This window comes from Hippocampus bargibanti, linkage group LG17 (assembly GCF_051943395.1).
Source record: "Hippocampus bargibanti isolate YZ-2025 linkage group LG17, ASM5194339v1, whole genome shotgun sequence".
NCBI classification, from domain to species: Eukaryota; Metazoa; Chordata; class Actinopteri; order Syngnathiformes; family Syngnathidae; genus Hippocampus; species Hippocampus bargibanti.
The window spans coordinates 13934521-13951723 of NC_142750.1; the positions used below are offsets into that span (position 1 = coordinate 13934521).

Sequence of the window (17203 nt, forward strand, 5' to 3'; positions counted from 1 at the left end):
ACAATCAGCAGAAAGTATTTGTTAGGCAATCCATGGAGCACATCAAACAGCATAACTCCAAACTCCAGAACAGCTTTTATTGACTAACACAGACCCATGATGAAACTATACTCCGGTTACATCCAAAACTTTAGCGTGACAAATCAGCTGACCAGCAGCTGCATGAATTATGAAATCTTGTTGTTGTTTTTTTTTTTTTAATCTGGCCGAACTGTTGAATGGTCTGTCCCATCCAGCCTGGTTCCTGACTGGAAAATGCAGTGCCACGCTGGGACGCTGCAGAGATATGTTACCTTCTGCTGCGTCACGCATCGCGGCGTCTGAGTCTCGTTCCCATAAAATAGTCTGGTGAGAGTTTGTGTCATTCACGCTGTCGCTTTGATGAGGACGCAGGATGGATTGTCTCAGTCCCACACGTGGCTCCATCGGTCAAGCAGGAGTTCCCCGACTGGAAACAGCCACTTTTTTCAGCCCTCCCCAGTCCGAAACGTTGAACCATATCCATCACCGAAGGTGCAGAGGGACTACTCGGAGTCTCCTCCTCAATAAGACTCAGCGTGGGCAAAATATCCGCCAACTCCGCCATCTCCATCGGGCGAATGACCTCAGAGATGGCGGCGGGGAAATGTTCCGTCTCACCGAAGGACTCGGGTGCATCCGTCGCTGCAAACCCCGCTCCCAAGGCTCCGACGGTGGCGGGCTCCAATCCACATTCAAATAAAGTGCTTGGAAATGCCAATTCGGACCGGTCGATGCTTGTCATCTCCACAATAGATTGGACACTGATGTCGACTGGGTAGCCTCCCTTTGCAAGGCCTTCCGTTGACACCAGTGCGGCCTCCTCGATGACAGACGAATTTCCTGATGGAGAGGACACTTCGGCCGTGACGACATTCGCTGGGGCCACGCTGACAAAAGTCTCTGAAACATATACAAAGGAATTTGTATTGGCAAGTGCTATCATTTCAAAATGCGATATCAAACGTCATTAACTCACTCACTGCCGTTCCTGAATTTATTCGGAAATTGAAAATATGACTTGGAGCACCGTTCCTGAATTAATTTGGGTTTTGGTTTTTCCTGTGGGGGGTGCCGATAAAGCGTTGGTCAGACCTCGGGCAGTGTTTTTTTTTTTTTTTCCTTTCACAAGGGGGCAACATTTGGCTTTTGTACAGACGTCCTCATTTCAATTTCTTCTGACTCCAGACCCATATGCACTCACTTTTGTTTTTCTGATGAAAGAAGAGAGTGGAAGGTTTCTGACGCCGCATTGACTGTCGCTGCAGTCCTAAAAGTCAAGATTCTGCGGGTCTTGAAATTTGAGCGAAAATGACAAAAACCCTGGCACTATACAGTGGCCACGTGTTTGCACACGTCTGGCAGTGAATGAGTTAAGCACATCTTTTGGCTTTTGGACACTTGAAGAGCGTAAAACACATGTCCGCATTTGTATTTGTTATTTTCTTACCTGCGGCGCTCCTCTTGGACTGCAGCCGAAGGGGCCACGTCAATCTTTGGTTCTCTTCTTCAGCGTCAGGCAATGGCGGTGGGTCTCCACCCATGACCAACCCGAGAGGCACCGCTCCCACCCACTGCTTGGACCGGACGCACTGCAGACAGTCCATAATCCAACGGGCATCTCGCCACACCGCATCCAGACGCTGATCGAGAAATGGAAGAAATGCCGATGATTGTTCTGTTCTGTTCTGACAAATACGCCATCTCATTTCTGCGAGGATACGTTCCGCAAAAACTACAAAATGAACTTGCACGGGACAAGTCTGTGACGTGGTTGAGACGCTCACGTGCGACCTGCACTTCTCTGGTGTCGAGCGCCTCCCGCAGAGCCTGCTGGGCCAGGTGACCGTCCAGATCCAGCCTCACCCAAGCCCGGCAGTACTGTTTCACAAAGTCCCGCCCGTACGTCCAAAAGTGGACTGGATGGATACAAAGACGGTTGAAGGGAAAATTCAAATGACTGACCAAGAGCAGCTTCGCTTTTCTCAATGAAGAACACTCAAGTACATTTCACCAGACGCCCCATAAGGCACCGGTGTCAAAGTCAAGGGCCGGGGGCCAAATCTGGCCCCCTGCATCATTTTATTCGGCCCGCAAAAGAAAATCCAACTTGTGAAATTCCATGATGCTTGCTAAAGTCGAAAAATTCTTAGGTAAACCACATTAATAGTCACTGTTCTTGAAAAACTAGTTGTTCATTCATTTGTTGTGCGTGACGGAGATGAACAATGTTAATGGGTTTTTCCAAATTCATAACGACGCTCGAGAGAAAACCGTAACTCCAATGTGGCCCCTTGGCAAAAAAATGAGTTTGACACTCCGACTGTAAGGCATTTTCTACACTTTTTAGAGAAATTTGGGATCCGTTTCTGTGTTTTTAAATAAATAAATAAATAAACCCACCCAGCTCAAAGATCTGCAGGGGCATGGTCAGGCCGGCCTCTTTGGTTCCGAACAGAGGCCAGTAGCCGGAGCTAAAGTCTTCACTTGGAGGGAGAAGCAGCAGCATAGACACTTTGTCTCCTAACTGCAGCAGCTCTCTGGTGTATACGCCATACTGGTAGGCCTGCCGCAAACATATCAAAGCCATACTGTTATGGAAAAATCACTGTTCACCTCTTTAAAAAAAAATGACGAGTATCGTACACTTTGAGTTGAATGGACCGAAGGATTCGCCTTTGTGGAGAAAAAAGGTTTTGCCGTGATTCTAATTTGCTATGAAACAATACCGTGAATGAAACAGTTGAATATCAGAGGCACTTTGACAGCGCCCCATGCTAACGTTAGCATCAATGTAGGTACTTCTGTGAGAGACAGCGGAAAGCAAGCGTGCAGGCTAATGAGCAGTGTGCAGGCCAGCTAGCAGTAACTTGGCCTATGGACCCGGCAAGTTCACATTCACTCCGATCGTTTGGCCGTTTTTTTTTTTTTTTACCAATCATGAGGAACGGAAAACTATTCATATTAATGGCGAGTGTTATCACAAAGTTATTTTCTACGATTTATTAAATAAATTCTGACATTTTGTTGAAATCATGTGTGTGTGTCTCATTAAAAACCATTTCTAAATAGTATTTTACTTTTATGGCTCTCTTTGTCAAAAAAGTTCCCGACCCGACCTACAGTATGCGAAAATGCTTGACAATCTATATGTGACCTTTGTCCGGTAATTGGTTCATTGTACTCTCACTCGTGTGTAAAATGAGCTAAGCAGGATGGGAGCGAAGTGGTCGAGTGAGTAGACTCAGTCGACTGAGTAGTCGAGGGATGCTTTGATGGATGGACGGAAAGATAAAGCGAATTGGCAAACAGGTCATTCTGCATTTTACCCTGTAGAGGGGGATGTTGAGTTTCGTCAGAAGATGTGAGACCGCTGCTTTCAGGGCCCTGATGAACTCCAGTAAGGTGCGATTTTCCACATTTTCTCCGAGTAGGTTCTGAACACCTTCGCTGGTTGTTTCGTAAACGTTGCTCTGGAGCCACGCCCATTCCTCTCTATGACAACGCCGCGAGTTAGCAAATGCAAATCTTGATTAAGTGTCACACAAACTGGTCGCGACTCTATGAACAAAATAGTGAAAATGAATTTCCATGAGATACTTGGCAGGACAGTTCTCGAGTCGTGCCGTCTTTTGGTTTGGAATTGTGGGAAAAAGCAATGCCTTTGCATTGCTTTATAAGCGGTCGATAAAACGAGCTTGACCTCATGCGCATCTCAATAGCATACGATCACAGTTTTTGGGGTTGCGCTTGATGTAGCTCTTCTTACCTCATTCACTGCCAGACAATGTGCAAAAAAAGTTCCACTCCGGTGCCAGGGTTTTTGTCATTTTCACTCCAATTCCAAGACCCACAGAATGTTGAGTTTTAGGACTACATAAACATTCAATGCGGCGAAAGAAACCTCTCTATTTTCATCAGAAAAAAAGAGTTAATTCCAAAGTTAAAAGGGTCTGGAGTTATCTGAGCTTGAAATTGGGGCAGCTGTACAAAACGCAAACGCTGCCCGCTCGCGGAAGGGAAAAAAAACATTGCCAGAGGTCTAACCAGCGCTTTATCGTCACCCCCCGCAAGAAAAACCAAAACCCGAACAAATTCGGGAATGGCGTTCCAGGTCATATTTGAAATTCCCAATAAATGGCAGTGAACGAGTTAATTGTTTGTCACAATTGTGATGTAATGAATGTCACCTGGTGACGTGGGCGTTGTGTCTGACCCTGGCGTGGCACAGCAAATTGGGCAGCCTTTGAGGCACCAGAACCCTGATTTGGTCCACGGAGCTCCATAGTTTCAGGATGCCGACATACAGACCCGATTTGGCCCCCTGATTGCTGTGCCTGTGGTAGTCCATCTTGTCCTGGGAACAAAATGTGGACATTGTGGTGGTGCTCCTTTGCACGTCATCTTTTATTGCCTTTGTTTAGTGCTACTTTAGACTGCTTGAGCTCATCTGGAAGTCAGCCCTCGGACGGGCAGTTTAAATATTTCTGCGGACAAAAAGAAGAAGAAGAAGGAGGGGATGGAGGCGCAAGCTAGCGGTTGTTCTTAGCCGCCTGTAATACTGGTGCGATGCTAGTCTGCTTGTTAGCTATTTGGTGAGCGTCCTGGAGCAAGGCACTGTTCTGATCCCATCGCCTTTTCTCACGGGCAGGAACTCGGTATAAAAAGTGGTTCTCCCCCGCTGATCCCCCCCCCCCCCCTAGCTCTCCCTCTTTCTCCAAGACAAATAAGATCGAAATAAATACCCTTAGATGTTCATAGAGCATATCCATTGCGGTCGGTTCAGGGAGGAGAGGAGCTCTGCTACGGTTCTTCTCGAGGCGACTGAGGGGCCTCCACTGCAGTGGAGGCTCAGGATGGCTTGAATCAGACAAACGCAAAAGCATTGAGTGGAATTGAGTCATACGAAAAGAAAATGAAAATGTCTTTTTTTGGGGGGCGACAGAATAACATACGATATGTATTCGAGTAGATTGTGCGTCTGAGAAAAATGGAGGTTTTTTTGGAGTGAGTGACCGACCGACCAAATACATGTTGTGGTTGCCCGGTTGGAGTCGCGCTCACCTGGTAGCACTTGGGAACTCCTTTAATGTCACAAGTAAAATGTTGCCCTGTCGGTCTTTGAGCGGTTCGTAGTACACTTGCCCAAGATCTTTTGTTCCCAGCGAAGACTGACAGCAAAGCAAAGAGGAGGAGGAGGAGGAGGAGGATTATCTTGTAGAAAAGTCAGACGCTAATGCAAAAGATATAGCCGGAAGCGATTGCCCTACTTGATTCTTCCTACCTGGAGCTGAGAGACCGCTTTCAAAATATTGTGCCTGTTCTGTAGCACGGATGAGCAAGATGAATGAGCAGAGGAGAGTTCTTGCTGGAGCAGAGGCACTTGCTCCCATGCACAGGACAACTGCAGGAAATGGATGGCATTCTGGTCTTTGTTGCATCCTCTGTCAAATAACTTCCGTACGTGGCACAATTGAGAAGAACCGACATCTGCGTGACGAATGCATTCCAATATTGCACTGTGCATACGCCGACAACTGACGTCATTATGACTACTTGCACAATTTAGATGAGATTGTTTTTTCAGCATTTTTGCCCACGACATTCATCAAGGAGGAGACTGTGCCTTCTCGGCAGCATGAATATGCCACCATGGGAGGAATGTCGGTGCCATTCGACTGCCATCGCTGGACACCAAAGGGGTGTTTATGCTTTTTTTGCGCCTGTCATGGGCAGCATCGTCACAGCCCCGCTTTGTTCAGCGGAAAGGGCGGTGCTGTTGGACAGTTCCAAGCAATGCATCCATTTCCGCGGCTTGGAATTGAAGCAGATTTATATGGGACAGGAGATGTGAGACAATCTCTTTTCGTCAATGGATGCTACAGCTGCGTGCTTGCTTTCAACATTTAGCTTGTAGCACACGTACAAATTCCACTATGACGTCCCTGATCCACTGCTGACATGGATGCTTTGATCCTCTCCTCTTTCATCTGAAACTGCTTCGTGTAACAAAGAGGGTACAGAAAGTGCTTAAGAATGAATGTCTCTCTGTGTCTTTGTGTTGTCATGTTATTTGTTATTTAGTTTTTTTTTGTTCTTTTGACTTGAAGACGCCGCCGCGAGAGTGGCTGCCTTTCCAGCAGCTCCTGTATTTTTTTGTTGTATTTTGTTTTTCTACTTTCTTCACTTTGCTGCTGTGAAATGTAAATTTGTCCACTGCGAGATGAATAGAGGAAATCCAATCCAATCTAATACAACAGCTGTCTAAAAAAATGCTTCATATGTCTGTTGCGTGAGTTCCCAAACGTTGCCATCATACTGCGGGTGCTCTGTTCACCAAACATGTTACTCGGGAGCTCACCTTGGCAAACCAAACAAAGTTGTGAGCGAGAGTAGTTGAGCAGCACGAGATTTCCACCAGTGGGAGCTGATCTTCAGCTGTCACCAGGATGTTTTCCTTGTGGTAAAACACGGCTGCCAAGTACACGCCCCTAATGAGAGTGTGAGAGAGTGCGCTTGAGAGATTCGAAACAGTGAGTGTGAGAGATAAAAACGTGGCTGCGAATGAAAATTTGAGAGAGTGAGTGTGAGAGATACAACACGGCCCTAATGAGAGTGTGAGAGAGTGCGTGCGAAAGTGTGAGCGTGTTTGAGAGATTTGAGAGTGTGTGAGACGCATAAAACACGGCTGCCAAGTACACGCCCCTAATGACAGTGTGTGAGATTGTGTGTGAGTGTGTTTGAGAGATTTGAGAGAGTGTGTGGGAGAGTGAGATTGTGTGTGTGGGTGTGTGTGAGTGACAACGTGATTGTGAGAGAGAGAAAGAGAGAGTGTGTGTGGTGTGTGTAAGCAAGAGTGAGAGTGAGTCAGAGAGTGATACTAAGAGTGTGAGAGTGAGATTCTCCCCCCCCCCTCCCGGAAATCTGTGTATTCCCAATGAAGCCCTGACTCCAACCCTCTGCCACTGTATCACCGCTTGCTGGCCCAAAAAATGGTCAGAGCTGTCCTTGAACACGAATGTACAACTGTCAGCAAGGTAGACAGAGGCAGGCAGCCAAGATGGGGAGGGGGAATTACCTCTGTAAGAGACGAACAAATTTGGTCGCAGACTGGAAGAGTTGTTTAATGCCCCGAGACATGGACAGGCGAATACCGGGGCTGGGGGCTCTCGGGTTCTCTGTTGAAATAGCACAACGGAAACGACTTGCCCGAGTCACTATTTGTTGTGTCATGTTCGAGACTTGCGCATCCATGGAGCTTCTGTCGCTTCCTAAAAGTTGAAGAGGTTGATCTCAATTGTAGCAGCAAATATAAAGTGAGGTTACCTTTGCAGCACCCTCTGTTATGAGGCTCCCCGGCATCTTCCAGAAGTTTCCTCACAAGAGCTTTGTGGTTTTTGTCTTGAGACTTGACACCGGTGCACTCTTTCCAACCTGTAAAAGGACAAAAGGCGTTACATAAAGATGGAAACTTTCACTCCGCTAAGCCTTTGCCTGCGGTCAAATCTCAAGGCCTCAGCTGTCAATTGTAAACCATCGCCGCAAATGTCAACATAATTGGATGGTTTTGCCGTGAAACCTTCAAATGAAAAGCCACAACCGAACATTATCAACGTTGCTCAATCGTCAACATTTTTTAAAAAGTGTAGATATAATCTTTCTGAATAAGTCAATACAAAACAATTGAAATAATGTGGTTGTGCAGTACAGTACAGTGATACCTCAGCCTACGAACTTAATTGGTTATCAGAAAGTGTAAGGCGAAATGTGTGTCTTCCAAACATTAAAAATGAGAATAATTTGTTTCCAGGTCCCCATAAAACATCATTTTCTACTAAATAAGCCTTAAAGCTACACAAACTATACTTTATTTTATGTAGAATAAATGTGCTATTGTATTGTAATTACAGAAATAAACTGTACTGGATAATAAAGTCATTTTATTGACCTTTGTGATGGTCGTTGATGTAGTTGCCTCTTGATCACACTGCCCCCTACTATCTGCTTTTCGTTAATCCAAATCAACAGACGTTTTTCAACCTCTTCTATTGCCTGAGACCGTTGCTTGGACAACACAGAAGCACACCCTTAGCCACACGTAGCAATGGTCGACTTAGCGTACTGGTACTGGGACGCTAAGTCAAACAAACGCACACCTCGTTCGTGTTTTTCGATGATCTCCTTCTTCTGCTCGACCGCAATTTTCTTTTGTATCCTCTTCGACTTAACACAAGCCTGTGGTGGGGTCTTTTTCGGTCCCACAACAGCAAAAGTACTCCTCTCGATAGCAAACCACGTCTGCACTCAAAGGGGGTGTGGAAACTTAGTCTGCTGTGTGGTTTGGTTCGTCCGCCGAAAACTAGTTGGTATGCCAAGATTATATTCTCGCGAATTTAATGTTCGCAAGGCAAAAAATTAGTGAGCTAAAGCGTTCGTAAACTGAGGTATCACTGTATTTTGTTTTTGGCCGTGTTTTAAATGAACCAACCACATTGAAACTACTGTGAAATCGGGAGTAAGCTAACAGCTCCCACCATTTAAAGTGCCTACTATGGCGGGCACTAGGACCAGACATCTCACCCAGCAGGTGTACGGGAGGGGGCAGGTTTATATCACATATACGTATTTCACTGCAGTTTCCGTTTTGGTCCCCTTTTCTACTTGTTAGCAGTTGGAATAAAGACGTACTCCAATCGACCGTGTGTTCTCATTCCTCAACTGCTACACTACTATAATTAACCCTAAATAAATATGACATTGCCTCACGCACTTTTTCCTTTTTTCACTTTCGGACGCTTGAAGATTTTGCGCACCAGATGCCGCTCATTTTGAACCGTTCACAGTTTCATCCGTTGTGCCTGAACACGATTGTGAAAAATCATCTGCGTCACAATCATCGTGTGGCATCATATCTCAGCATGAGGGGGAAGTTACCGCCGGCGACGAATCTAAATTCATCCCCCTGGCAGCCGCGACGCAAAACCCCCACGGTCACGGGGATATCTTTTAAGCCTCCACCTTTTAATCATTCAGTTATCTACCCACCGTCACATGAAGGCGAATGACATCGTATAACGAGAGCAGAAAAAGGAACACGAGGCTTTCAAAGAAAAACGTGCATCCAGGTTGAAGACGCTTACCCGAAGGAGCAGCGCTGACCGGAGTAGAACGCCGAGGCGGGCCCCAACCTTTCACATTATAGGCACTCGCCCTGACAAAGTAAGCCACTCCCTGCAGATGAACACGTTCAATTATGACACTCACTTTAAATATCATGACATTATTTCTATTGCCACTTTGTTTTGCTGAAGTCAAAAAGTTGGGTACATAAATGTGTGTTTGCAGTGGCGAGCCGTCAAGGCCTGAAAAGCCTTCCGCTTCATCTGCTGCCCTAAAATTGTCTGAAACTCGGACTGGTGTGACTTATATTTGCTCCATGAATTCTTATTAAATAATTGTCTTTCAGCTTCCTTTCGTGACTTTTCCTCTGTTGCGCCGCTTCCTGATGTGTGCTTTCATATTTAAGCATTTAACCAATCACATTTCAGCCATCATTTGTTTCCAGGGTCAGAAATCCACCTGGACGCCTTCGCAATCACTTCTGCAGGCCCTATAGCATCAAATGTGTCGATCAAACTCTTGCTCGAAGCAATCAGATTTCAAATTGACAACCCAAAAGTGGTACCAGCGCCTTCTTGAAGTCACAAGGGCGTCCTGGCCAGAACTAGCACACCGAATCGGTAGCGAGCTGCATAAGCAAATATATTTTATTTAATAGCGGGTGGGTTTTGTCAACCCACAATGGCTGACGGGGAGAAGAAAAGGATTTGTTTGGCCATTTACTGTTAAATCCATTTTCAAGACCGACTTTTCAAGAAAAAAATGGACGTCATTAAAGGTGGGTTAGTTATTTCCTGGCTAATGGTGCCCCCTAGTGGACTTGTAGTAAATCACACCACGGTTACAGCTATGGATTGATTCAGACGGAGGTAGCGCTTCTGAAAGCCTAGCGATTAAATCCACGGCCCGCTACGGTTTGTTTGATGTCTTACAGCGATGAGTCCCCGGATAGCGCAGGAAGGATTCTTGGTCTCTGTAATTTGGCTTGAGCCGAGTATGCGCTTGAAGTTTGCTGAGGTGCTCCATTCCACTGCAAAGCCAAAGAAATCTCACAGATTTTTTTTTTCCTGTTCAGGTATTCAAGTTGAAGTTTCGAGGCCTCGGTCGGCTAAGGACAGCTTTGATATTTGTGCAGTTGGAAAACAGTTGCAAAAAAAGGTACGTGGATTCTTTTCCCGTTCCGTGTCAGAAAACATCTACATTCATTCCGTGAGCAAAACATTAAATCATAGTTCAGTTTTCAAAATTGATGCAAATTGATTGCTAATGATGCAACAATGTCATTAATTTGTAAAATAGTCTCGGTGAAATAAAAAAAAGTGGAATGTTTACCTTTGTAGCAGGTGATGAGTCCCATTCGGTCACCTTCAAGCTCTTTGATTGCCACAAACAGAGAAGACGTGCTGGTCACCACAATGGATACTTGGCAGGGAGCACCTGGGACTTCTGGATCAAATATTTCAAATATATCAAAAACGTAGAGACGTATCACATGTCTTGTTGAAAAGGGAAATGCGAGTTCTTATGTACCTAGTTGTGCAAATGAACAAAATGAATGTTATGAATGAAATGAATGTTAACAAAAGAAGCTAATCAAAGCAGACAAAGGCCAACATCCCAAGCAGACCGCCGACTGACCCGTGTGGTGAAAATTCTCCTTCATCCGGCAATAAAGTTGCAGTCTGAGGCTCCAGAGTCTGATTTGTCGATGGCCATCAGCCTGCGCGTGAGGCCCGGCCCCGGCCTTCTTCAATAACTCCTGCTTCTTCTCATCCACCTTTTCTTTGGCCAACGTCACGAGATCATCAAGCTTAATCGTCCATTCTTCTGGTCTGCATACTAGCAGTCACACAATACAAAAAGAAAAACCAAGGCTCCATCTTCAATATCCGTTGTAAGAAGGCATTGCATTGTAACTTACGTGTTCCGTGAAACTTACGAGGGGAAACCAGATGCAGGGTTAGCAAATGCTAGTTGTTGGTTTGTTTTGTTTGTTTTTTGTTGTTGGGTAACCTGGGCTCAGACTCTCGAGCCCAAGTCCTTTGTTTGAAATTGTGGACCAAAACAATGGGGGACTGCATGTCAGTCAACTTTCGCTCCATCTCCGACATCTCCAATCCGGTCTTGCTCTGTCCGTGCTTCTGCTATCTGTGTTCATTTGTGTCTCCTTCTCATGTAGTCTCTTTTTTTCCCTCACGTGGCTAACCAGAACAGCATTAAAACTATTCATTTTTATTGTGTATATACCTTACCCCAGGTTAGAGTTTTTTTTCTAATATGTAAGCATACTACATATTCATTTGTTTAAAAACCTGACCCTCTCATTGATTTTTAATTAACTTGAAATCACCTTCTTATAAAAGACAATATATAAATCAGTATGTATGGTATTGTAATGGTGTGATCACTGCCACAATGTCATATTGGTTCATTGCTAACCTGTAGAATCTACTGACATCTAAAAAGACAGAATTGTAATTATTTTAGCTTTCAATGTTTTGTAAGGTGCAACTGCGTCAAGCACATTGAGCGAGCTCGCATGTCAAATGCGCAATTGAAATAAAGCCGCCATGCTACGCAGGTCAAACGTGGAAGCAAATATTACGGGCGTCGCTTAAAGAGCGATGATAGATTTTATTTCAACATTGCTCACTCACCCCCTTGCTCCGTTTATAGTTTGGGCATTTGTTGACAAGGTACTTGCTTTTTTTTCCCCTATTAACGCAATTGCTTCTTCTAATGACTGTTTCAAACCATGTACGTACTGTACTTACAAATTGGGTTGTGTCTAGCTCCGGCCTTTACTAGCACATGAAGTAGCGGTGAATTGTGGGTAAGGGCAGCCACATCCAGTGGGACAAGACCCTGTTGGCTCACTCTGTTCACCCCCCTCTCCCGGTCTTTCACCCAGTCCCTGTCTTTCTTTTCTCCTCTCTCCCACAGGCTTCCACTTCCTCCACCTCCTCCAACGCGTCCTCCCCCGCAGCTATTGTGGATACGGGACAGCAGACTTTGTACAGCCAACGTGTCTTCATTCTCCACCGCATCCCACAAGGTCTTGTACTAACGTGGAGATAAGAAGATGCCCTTAGTAGTTGTGTTCATTGATGTTGATTGTTACATCTAATATCTGTTGCAGTGGTGGGCCGTCAGGGCCTGCAAGGCCTTCTCTGCTGGCCTAAAAAATCCTGAATGTCAATCATATTCTGTCCATTAAATGTGATGAAATCATTCCAAATAGTCTTTCACCTTTCATTGCTTTCTACCCGAGCGCCTTCACAATCAGTTCTGCGCGCCCTGGAGCATAAAATCATTTCAGATCATCAAATCATTTAGAAAGGTTGGATAGCTCCAAAACTAGCAAAAATAGAAAATAATATTGCTATTTTATGAGGGTATCATGAATCCACATGTTCATAGTAAAAATTTGAACAGTTTAATGACATTCGTTGTACTAAATTCATCCTGTCTACTTGATAACTAATGTTAAGCAGATTCCTTACTTACAGACAGTGTATTGTCGGTGTTCAAATACCTGACATGTTTCGGCGACTACTTCCGCCTTCGTCAGAGTGTCACGGATGTTGCTGTGACGCGCCATTTTCAGCTGGTGTTGCTATGAGGGCGTGACCTACCTGTCAGAACTGACAGGCAAGCCACGCCCCCCGCTGTCCGCTGTTACACAGGAAACCTACACATACTGACCAATATCTCCTTTGGACATCTGAACACCCCACCATTCATAAGTTGTCAGTCGTCAGAACATTACATGAACGCACCACAATAATCACGGACCCGGAAGACAAAACACAGGAGGAAAAACATATACAACACGCACTGAAAAAATGCCAATATCCCCAGTGGGCAATAACTAAAGGGGCAGAGCAGGTCAAAAACAAAAACAACACAAGACAGGGAAGAAAGAAAAAGCAAACAAACAAACAAGAACACAGAGCAATGGTAACACTACCGTACATAAGAGGAATCACAGAACGCATACAAAGGGCACTGAGGAAACACAACATAAACACACCGGTCAAACCACACACAACTCTCCGTCAAATCTTGGTACACCCAAAGGACAAAATACTCCCGGAAAACAAATGTAACTCAATATATGAAATCCCATGCAAGTCATGCAATAAATCATACATCGGGGAGACAGGAAGGAGTTTCAATACAAGAAAGAAAGAGCACAAGAACGAGTGCGAGAAGGAGACGGCAACAATCCAAACAAGAGCAATAAAAGAACAAGCACAACAGGAGCACCATAAATCAGCCATCACGGACCACTGCAAAAGAGAGAACCACATCATGGACTGGGAGAAGGCCAGAGTCATCCGCACCGAAGACAACAAACATCAGCGCTGGATCAGGGAGGCCATTGAAATCCGAAAGCGAGGACCAAGGACCATCAACAGGGATGAGGGAGCTTACATGCTCTCTACTACCTGGAGCAGCATCCTGGAGGGACGAGCGGACAGCGGGGGGCGTGGCTTGCCTGTCAGTTCTGACAGGTAGGTCACGCCCTCATAGCAACACCAGCTGAAAATGGCGCGTCACAGCAACATCCGTGACACTCTGACGAAGGCGGAAGTAGTCGCCGAAACATGTCAGGTATTTGAACACCGACAATACACTGTCTGTAAGTAAGGAATCTGCTTAACATTAGTTTAATGACAGCATTTCTTAAAGGACAACCGACGTCTCCGGACAAGTTGTGTCCATCATTTGTAAAAATGGCTTCAAATGACTTCTACTGAGGGTATTTGACAAAGATTCCACCGCATATAGCTAGATTTTACGTTTTAAGACTCGCGCTGAATATTCCGGAAGTCTTGTTTTTGAGTTGGTGACGAGTCCTCACCGTACGTCACTGAAGGAACGCCCCTGACCGAAAAAAAAGGACACATTGTAGCAGTCTTTCCATCACGTCAATGCATTTTGCTGTACTTGTTTGGTCTGAAAACTTTGTGTTGCACCAAAAAGAGGCAGAAGAGGGCGACAAAGCTCCGTGTAAGGAATTAATCAGCCTGTGGAAACGGGCTGATTAATTCCTTACATGGAGCTTTGTCGCCATTTTCTGCCTCTTTTTTAGTACTACATCCCCCCCCCCCCCCCTATTGCCTCAAATTGGCACGGAATAAATTCTTTAATCGACGTCCAGCAAGGCAAGATGTCTTGGGGTGACGCCACGAACAAGGGGGCGGGACCTTCTGAAACTGGCCACTTCCGGGTTCATTTTTTTTTTGCTGATTTCAGACACTTGAAGTCATTTTTATTGATGTTTTGCATTTGACTAAAAATATCATACTGCGTGTTTTGCTATCAAACGTTTTTCTGACGTCAGTTAGGAAATATAAAAAAGTGATGTCGGTTGTCCTTTAAGTTTCTTCAAGTCACAAGTCATTTCCAGGCCAATGGCACCCTCTAGTGGACGTGTAGTAAATCACACCACGGTCACAGCTATGGATTGATTCAGACGTAGCACTACCGACGGCCGAGGAGTAACATGCACTGCCCGCCATTGGTCTGTCGTGATGGCATACAGAGGCTAAATCAACTCTGGCACGGTCCAAATATTTCTGGCACTAATTCTATATTATGTGCCTCAGGCAGAGTCGGATGCAATTGGTCAAATGATAAATCTGAGTTTCGGACAAGGGCCCGAAAGCAGAATGTCACATCAAGTGCTCGCTCGCCATAAGGACGGGAAACGACATACAACGATCACCCTTTAAAATACTAATTATCTTACGGCATCTGCAGATTTTCCAAGGTGCTTGGGTGTGTCGGTTGCCCCGCCGACAGAAGAATCTCCTCCCCTTAGCCTGACCGATAGGTTCCGATAGAGGCGCTTGGGTGACACCGGACCCAAAGCGCGCCGGCGATGCGGTGGCTTCTTTGTGGATGCAGACATGACAAAGCAGGAGGAAAGAGGAGACTCGGCAGAAAGCAAACTAGAAGAAAGAAATGGCAAGCCTCAAGATGGTGGTGTTAAAGGTCATTAAAAAGAATGGTACATCATTTGAAATTGTTTGAAGACCCCCAACCGTAGAAAACCGAAGGATGAAGAAGTCAGCAAGAAAAACTTTCAAATATCAAGTGCATCGAGGGCTGGAAGGGAAATTAAAAGAGGAGAATACAAATCAGAATAGTTCGCCTAGAATAGATTTGTCAATAATTTGAAGCCAACTACCAAGTTCTTTAACCATTCCCATTTCAACTCTCCCTCCTGTTCACGTGTCAACTGTATACGTTATTCATAGGGTGCTTTAAAACAACCGTTGCGGGCGGCATACAAAGTGGAGTCAATATTAGTCATCAAATAACAGACAATCAATTGAGAACATTAAAAAAAAAAGATATAATAAACACTAAATAAAACAATAAAGATATACAAAACACTAGAACAGTGCGTGTCCAGAACCCAAAAATGTGTTCTATGAACAGTTTTTAAAACGAACAGCGACAGGCTGTGTCGATAATGACAATGAAATGTCCCAAATTAATTGCTGCATGCACAGTAATCCATCTGACTTGGAACAAAAGCATGGAATACCGTTCGCAAATTGCTGTTGAGAAAAGAGAACCTTCCACACGAACTCCGTAAAATGACAACTTATTGATCAAGCAACAGCACCGGTTTGCGGAGAGGGAAAAGTCGCCGTTTTGTCACTATTTCCCGAGATTGGTCTCTGTGTGTAAACTCAATACATCCGAGGACCAAATTCGAAGCTTTTTGCCCCGACAATGCCAATTCTGTCAAGAATACTAAAGAGACACTGCCTGGAACCTGCCGCCACGTGGGCTTGCGACAGCAAAGGCTGATAATAACAACCGTGCACTGTTATTGGTATCATTACCGTGCAGAGTTTGTTTGTTTGTTTGTTTGTTTGTGTGTTTGTTTATTATGCTTTACATCAGCTTTAAAGTGCTGGCGGGTTAACAAGGGGATTCGCTTTGAGGCCTTACAGATAAATGAAGGCAAAACATCTGGAAAAAGAAAGGACTGTATGCAAACGCCGCTTTGGAGCGCAGCGCGGACGTCAATTGTATATTGATGCACGCTTACAAAGTCGCGGCAATGACTTGTGACTAATATACATCATAAGGCCTTCGTGGTTTTGCATCTGAAATTCTGTCACATCTCAGCGTCTGGTGATAGCGATAGGCGGTGTAATTTTTTTTTCTTCTCCATCTCAGCTGGGGAGCGTACATGTTGCATCAAATGTCAAAACTGCAACGCGGAGGGTGAACTCGCAAATGTTTGACTTTTGTTTTCATGTTTAGAATCCCACAAGAAAAAAAAATGCATTATTTTACATAGCCTTCGGTGGGAATATAAACTTGAATGAATAAAAATAAGAGGACGTGAATAACATATACATAACTCAATGTAATGAGAAGTGAAATCACCTCTTGATCCACTGCAAGACTAATAAAGGCTAATCCAATGTAATCCAATCAAACATACGGCCATTTTGCAAACAAGCGGTGTGCAGCTCCATTTGTGTCACGAAAGAAGGAAAAGAAAAGAGACAAAAATGAAAAAAGTAACAAGTTGTAATCAACTTTGCACAAGAATTTGTGAAGCTCACCTTCACACATCATTTAGATTCCCAATGGTCGCTTCAACGTGACACTTTTTGCCGAATAACCATCTTTTGATCAAATCAAATATAATCCAAGGACGTGAACACAGAACTCTGTGGGTGAGATGCACCACAATGTATCTCGGTGATGAGAGCACACCCCTAACCCTCCTCCTGGATGGGCCGGCTGGCCCTCCTCTGCATGGCTCACGTCATGTCAGCTGCAAGTGCACTGCGAAAAACTTGTGTAAGATTATGTAGTTATTGTTCGATTTATAAATTACATTGATTTGTATTCATAATTATTCTTAAAAAAACCATTAAAGCGAGTTAAAACAAATAGGGTACAGCTAGTTCTGAAGAAGGAATGCCTCTTTGTGTTGTCATATTATTTATTATTTTTGTTTTTTTTCCCCTAGGTGGCGGGCGGCGCGTGAACACGCAGCGGCTCCCCTTCTCGCCCGGCAAAT

The 17203-nt window shown here is 44.8% G+C and overlaps 1 protein-coding gene across 3 annotated transcripts; it reads right to left on the reverse strand.

Moving 5' to 3' along the window:
- Positions 1–227: 227 nt before the first annotated feature.
- Positions 228–16878, reverse strand: LOC148885895 (ankyrin repeat and fibronectin type-III domain-containing protein 1). 3 transcript variants are annotated; one of them, XM_089018337.1, is made up of 19 exons: positions 16740–16878; positions 14897–15098; positions 11913–12201; positions 10777–10977; positions 10471–10584; positions 10071–10168; positions 9159–9249; positions 7345–7452; positions 7097–7196; positions 6380–6509; positions 5303–5422; positions 5083–5189; positions 4764–4878; positions 4209–4375; positions 3348–3513; positions 2422–2584; positions 1813–1937; positions 1469–1661; positions 228–921 (listed from the first exon to the last, which is right to left on the reverse strand). In XM_089018337.1, exons 2-19 carry the CDS (start codon positions 15056–15058, stop codon positions 362–364), a joined length of 3009 nt encoding a protein of 1002 aa, XP_088874463.1. In that variant the 5' UTR covers positions 15059–15098; positions 16740–16878; the 3' UTR covers positions 228–361. The 3 variants fall into 3 exon arrangements, 2 of the variants coding, with proteins under 2 accessions (XP_088874463.1, XP_088874462.1); XM_089018336.1 differs by having other exon boundaries at positions 1771–1937; XR_016118020.1 differs by having other exon boundaries at positions 787–921; positions 1806–1937.
- Between the last annotated feature and the right edge of the window lie 325 nt (positions 16879–17203).

Coding starts and splice junctions, on each gene's coding strand:
- LOC148885895 (XM_089018336.1), bottom strand. CDS start 15,058: ATGTCTGCATCCACAAAGAAGCCACCGCATCGCCGGCGCGCTTTGGGT. Junction 5,423..6,379: donor ACTTTGTTTGGTTTGCCAAG/GTGAGCTCCCGA, acceptor CATTTCCTGCAG/TTGTCCTGTGCATGGGAGCA. Junction 1,662..1,770: donor ACGTCACAGACTTGTCCCGT/GCAAGTTCATTT, acceptor TTTCTCGATCAG/CGTCTGGATGCGGTGTGGCG.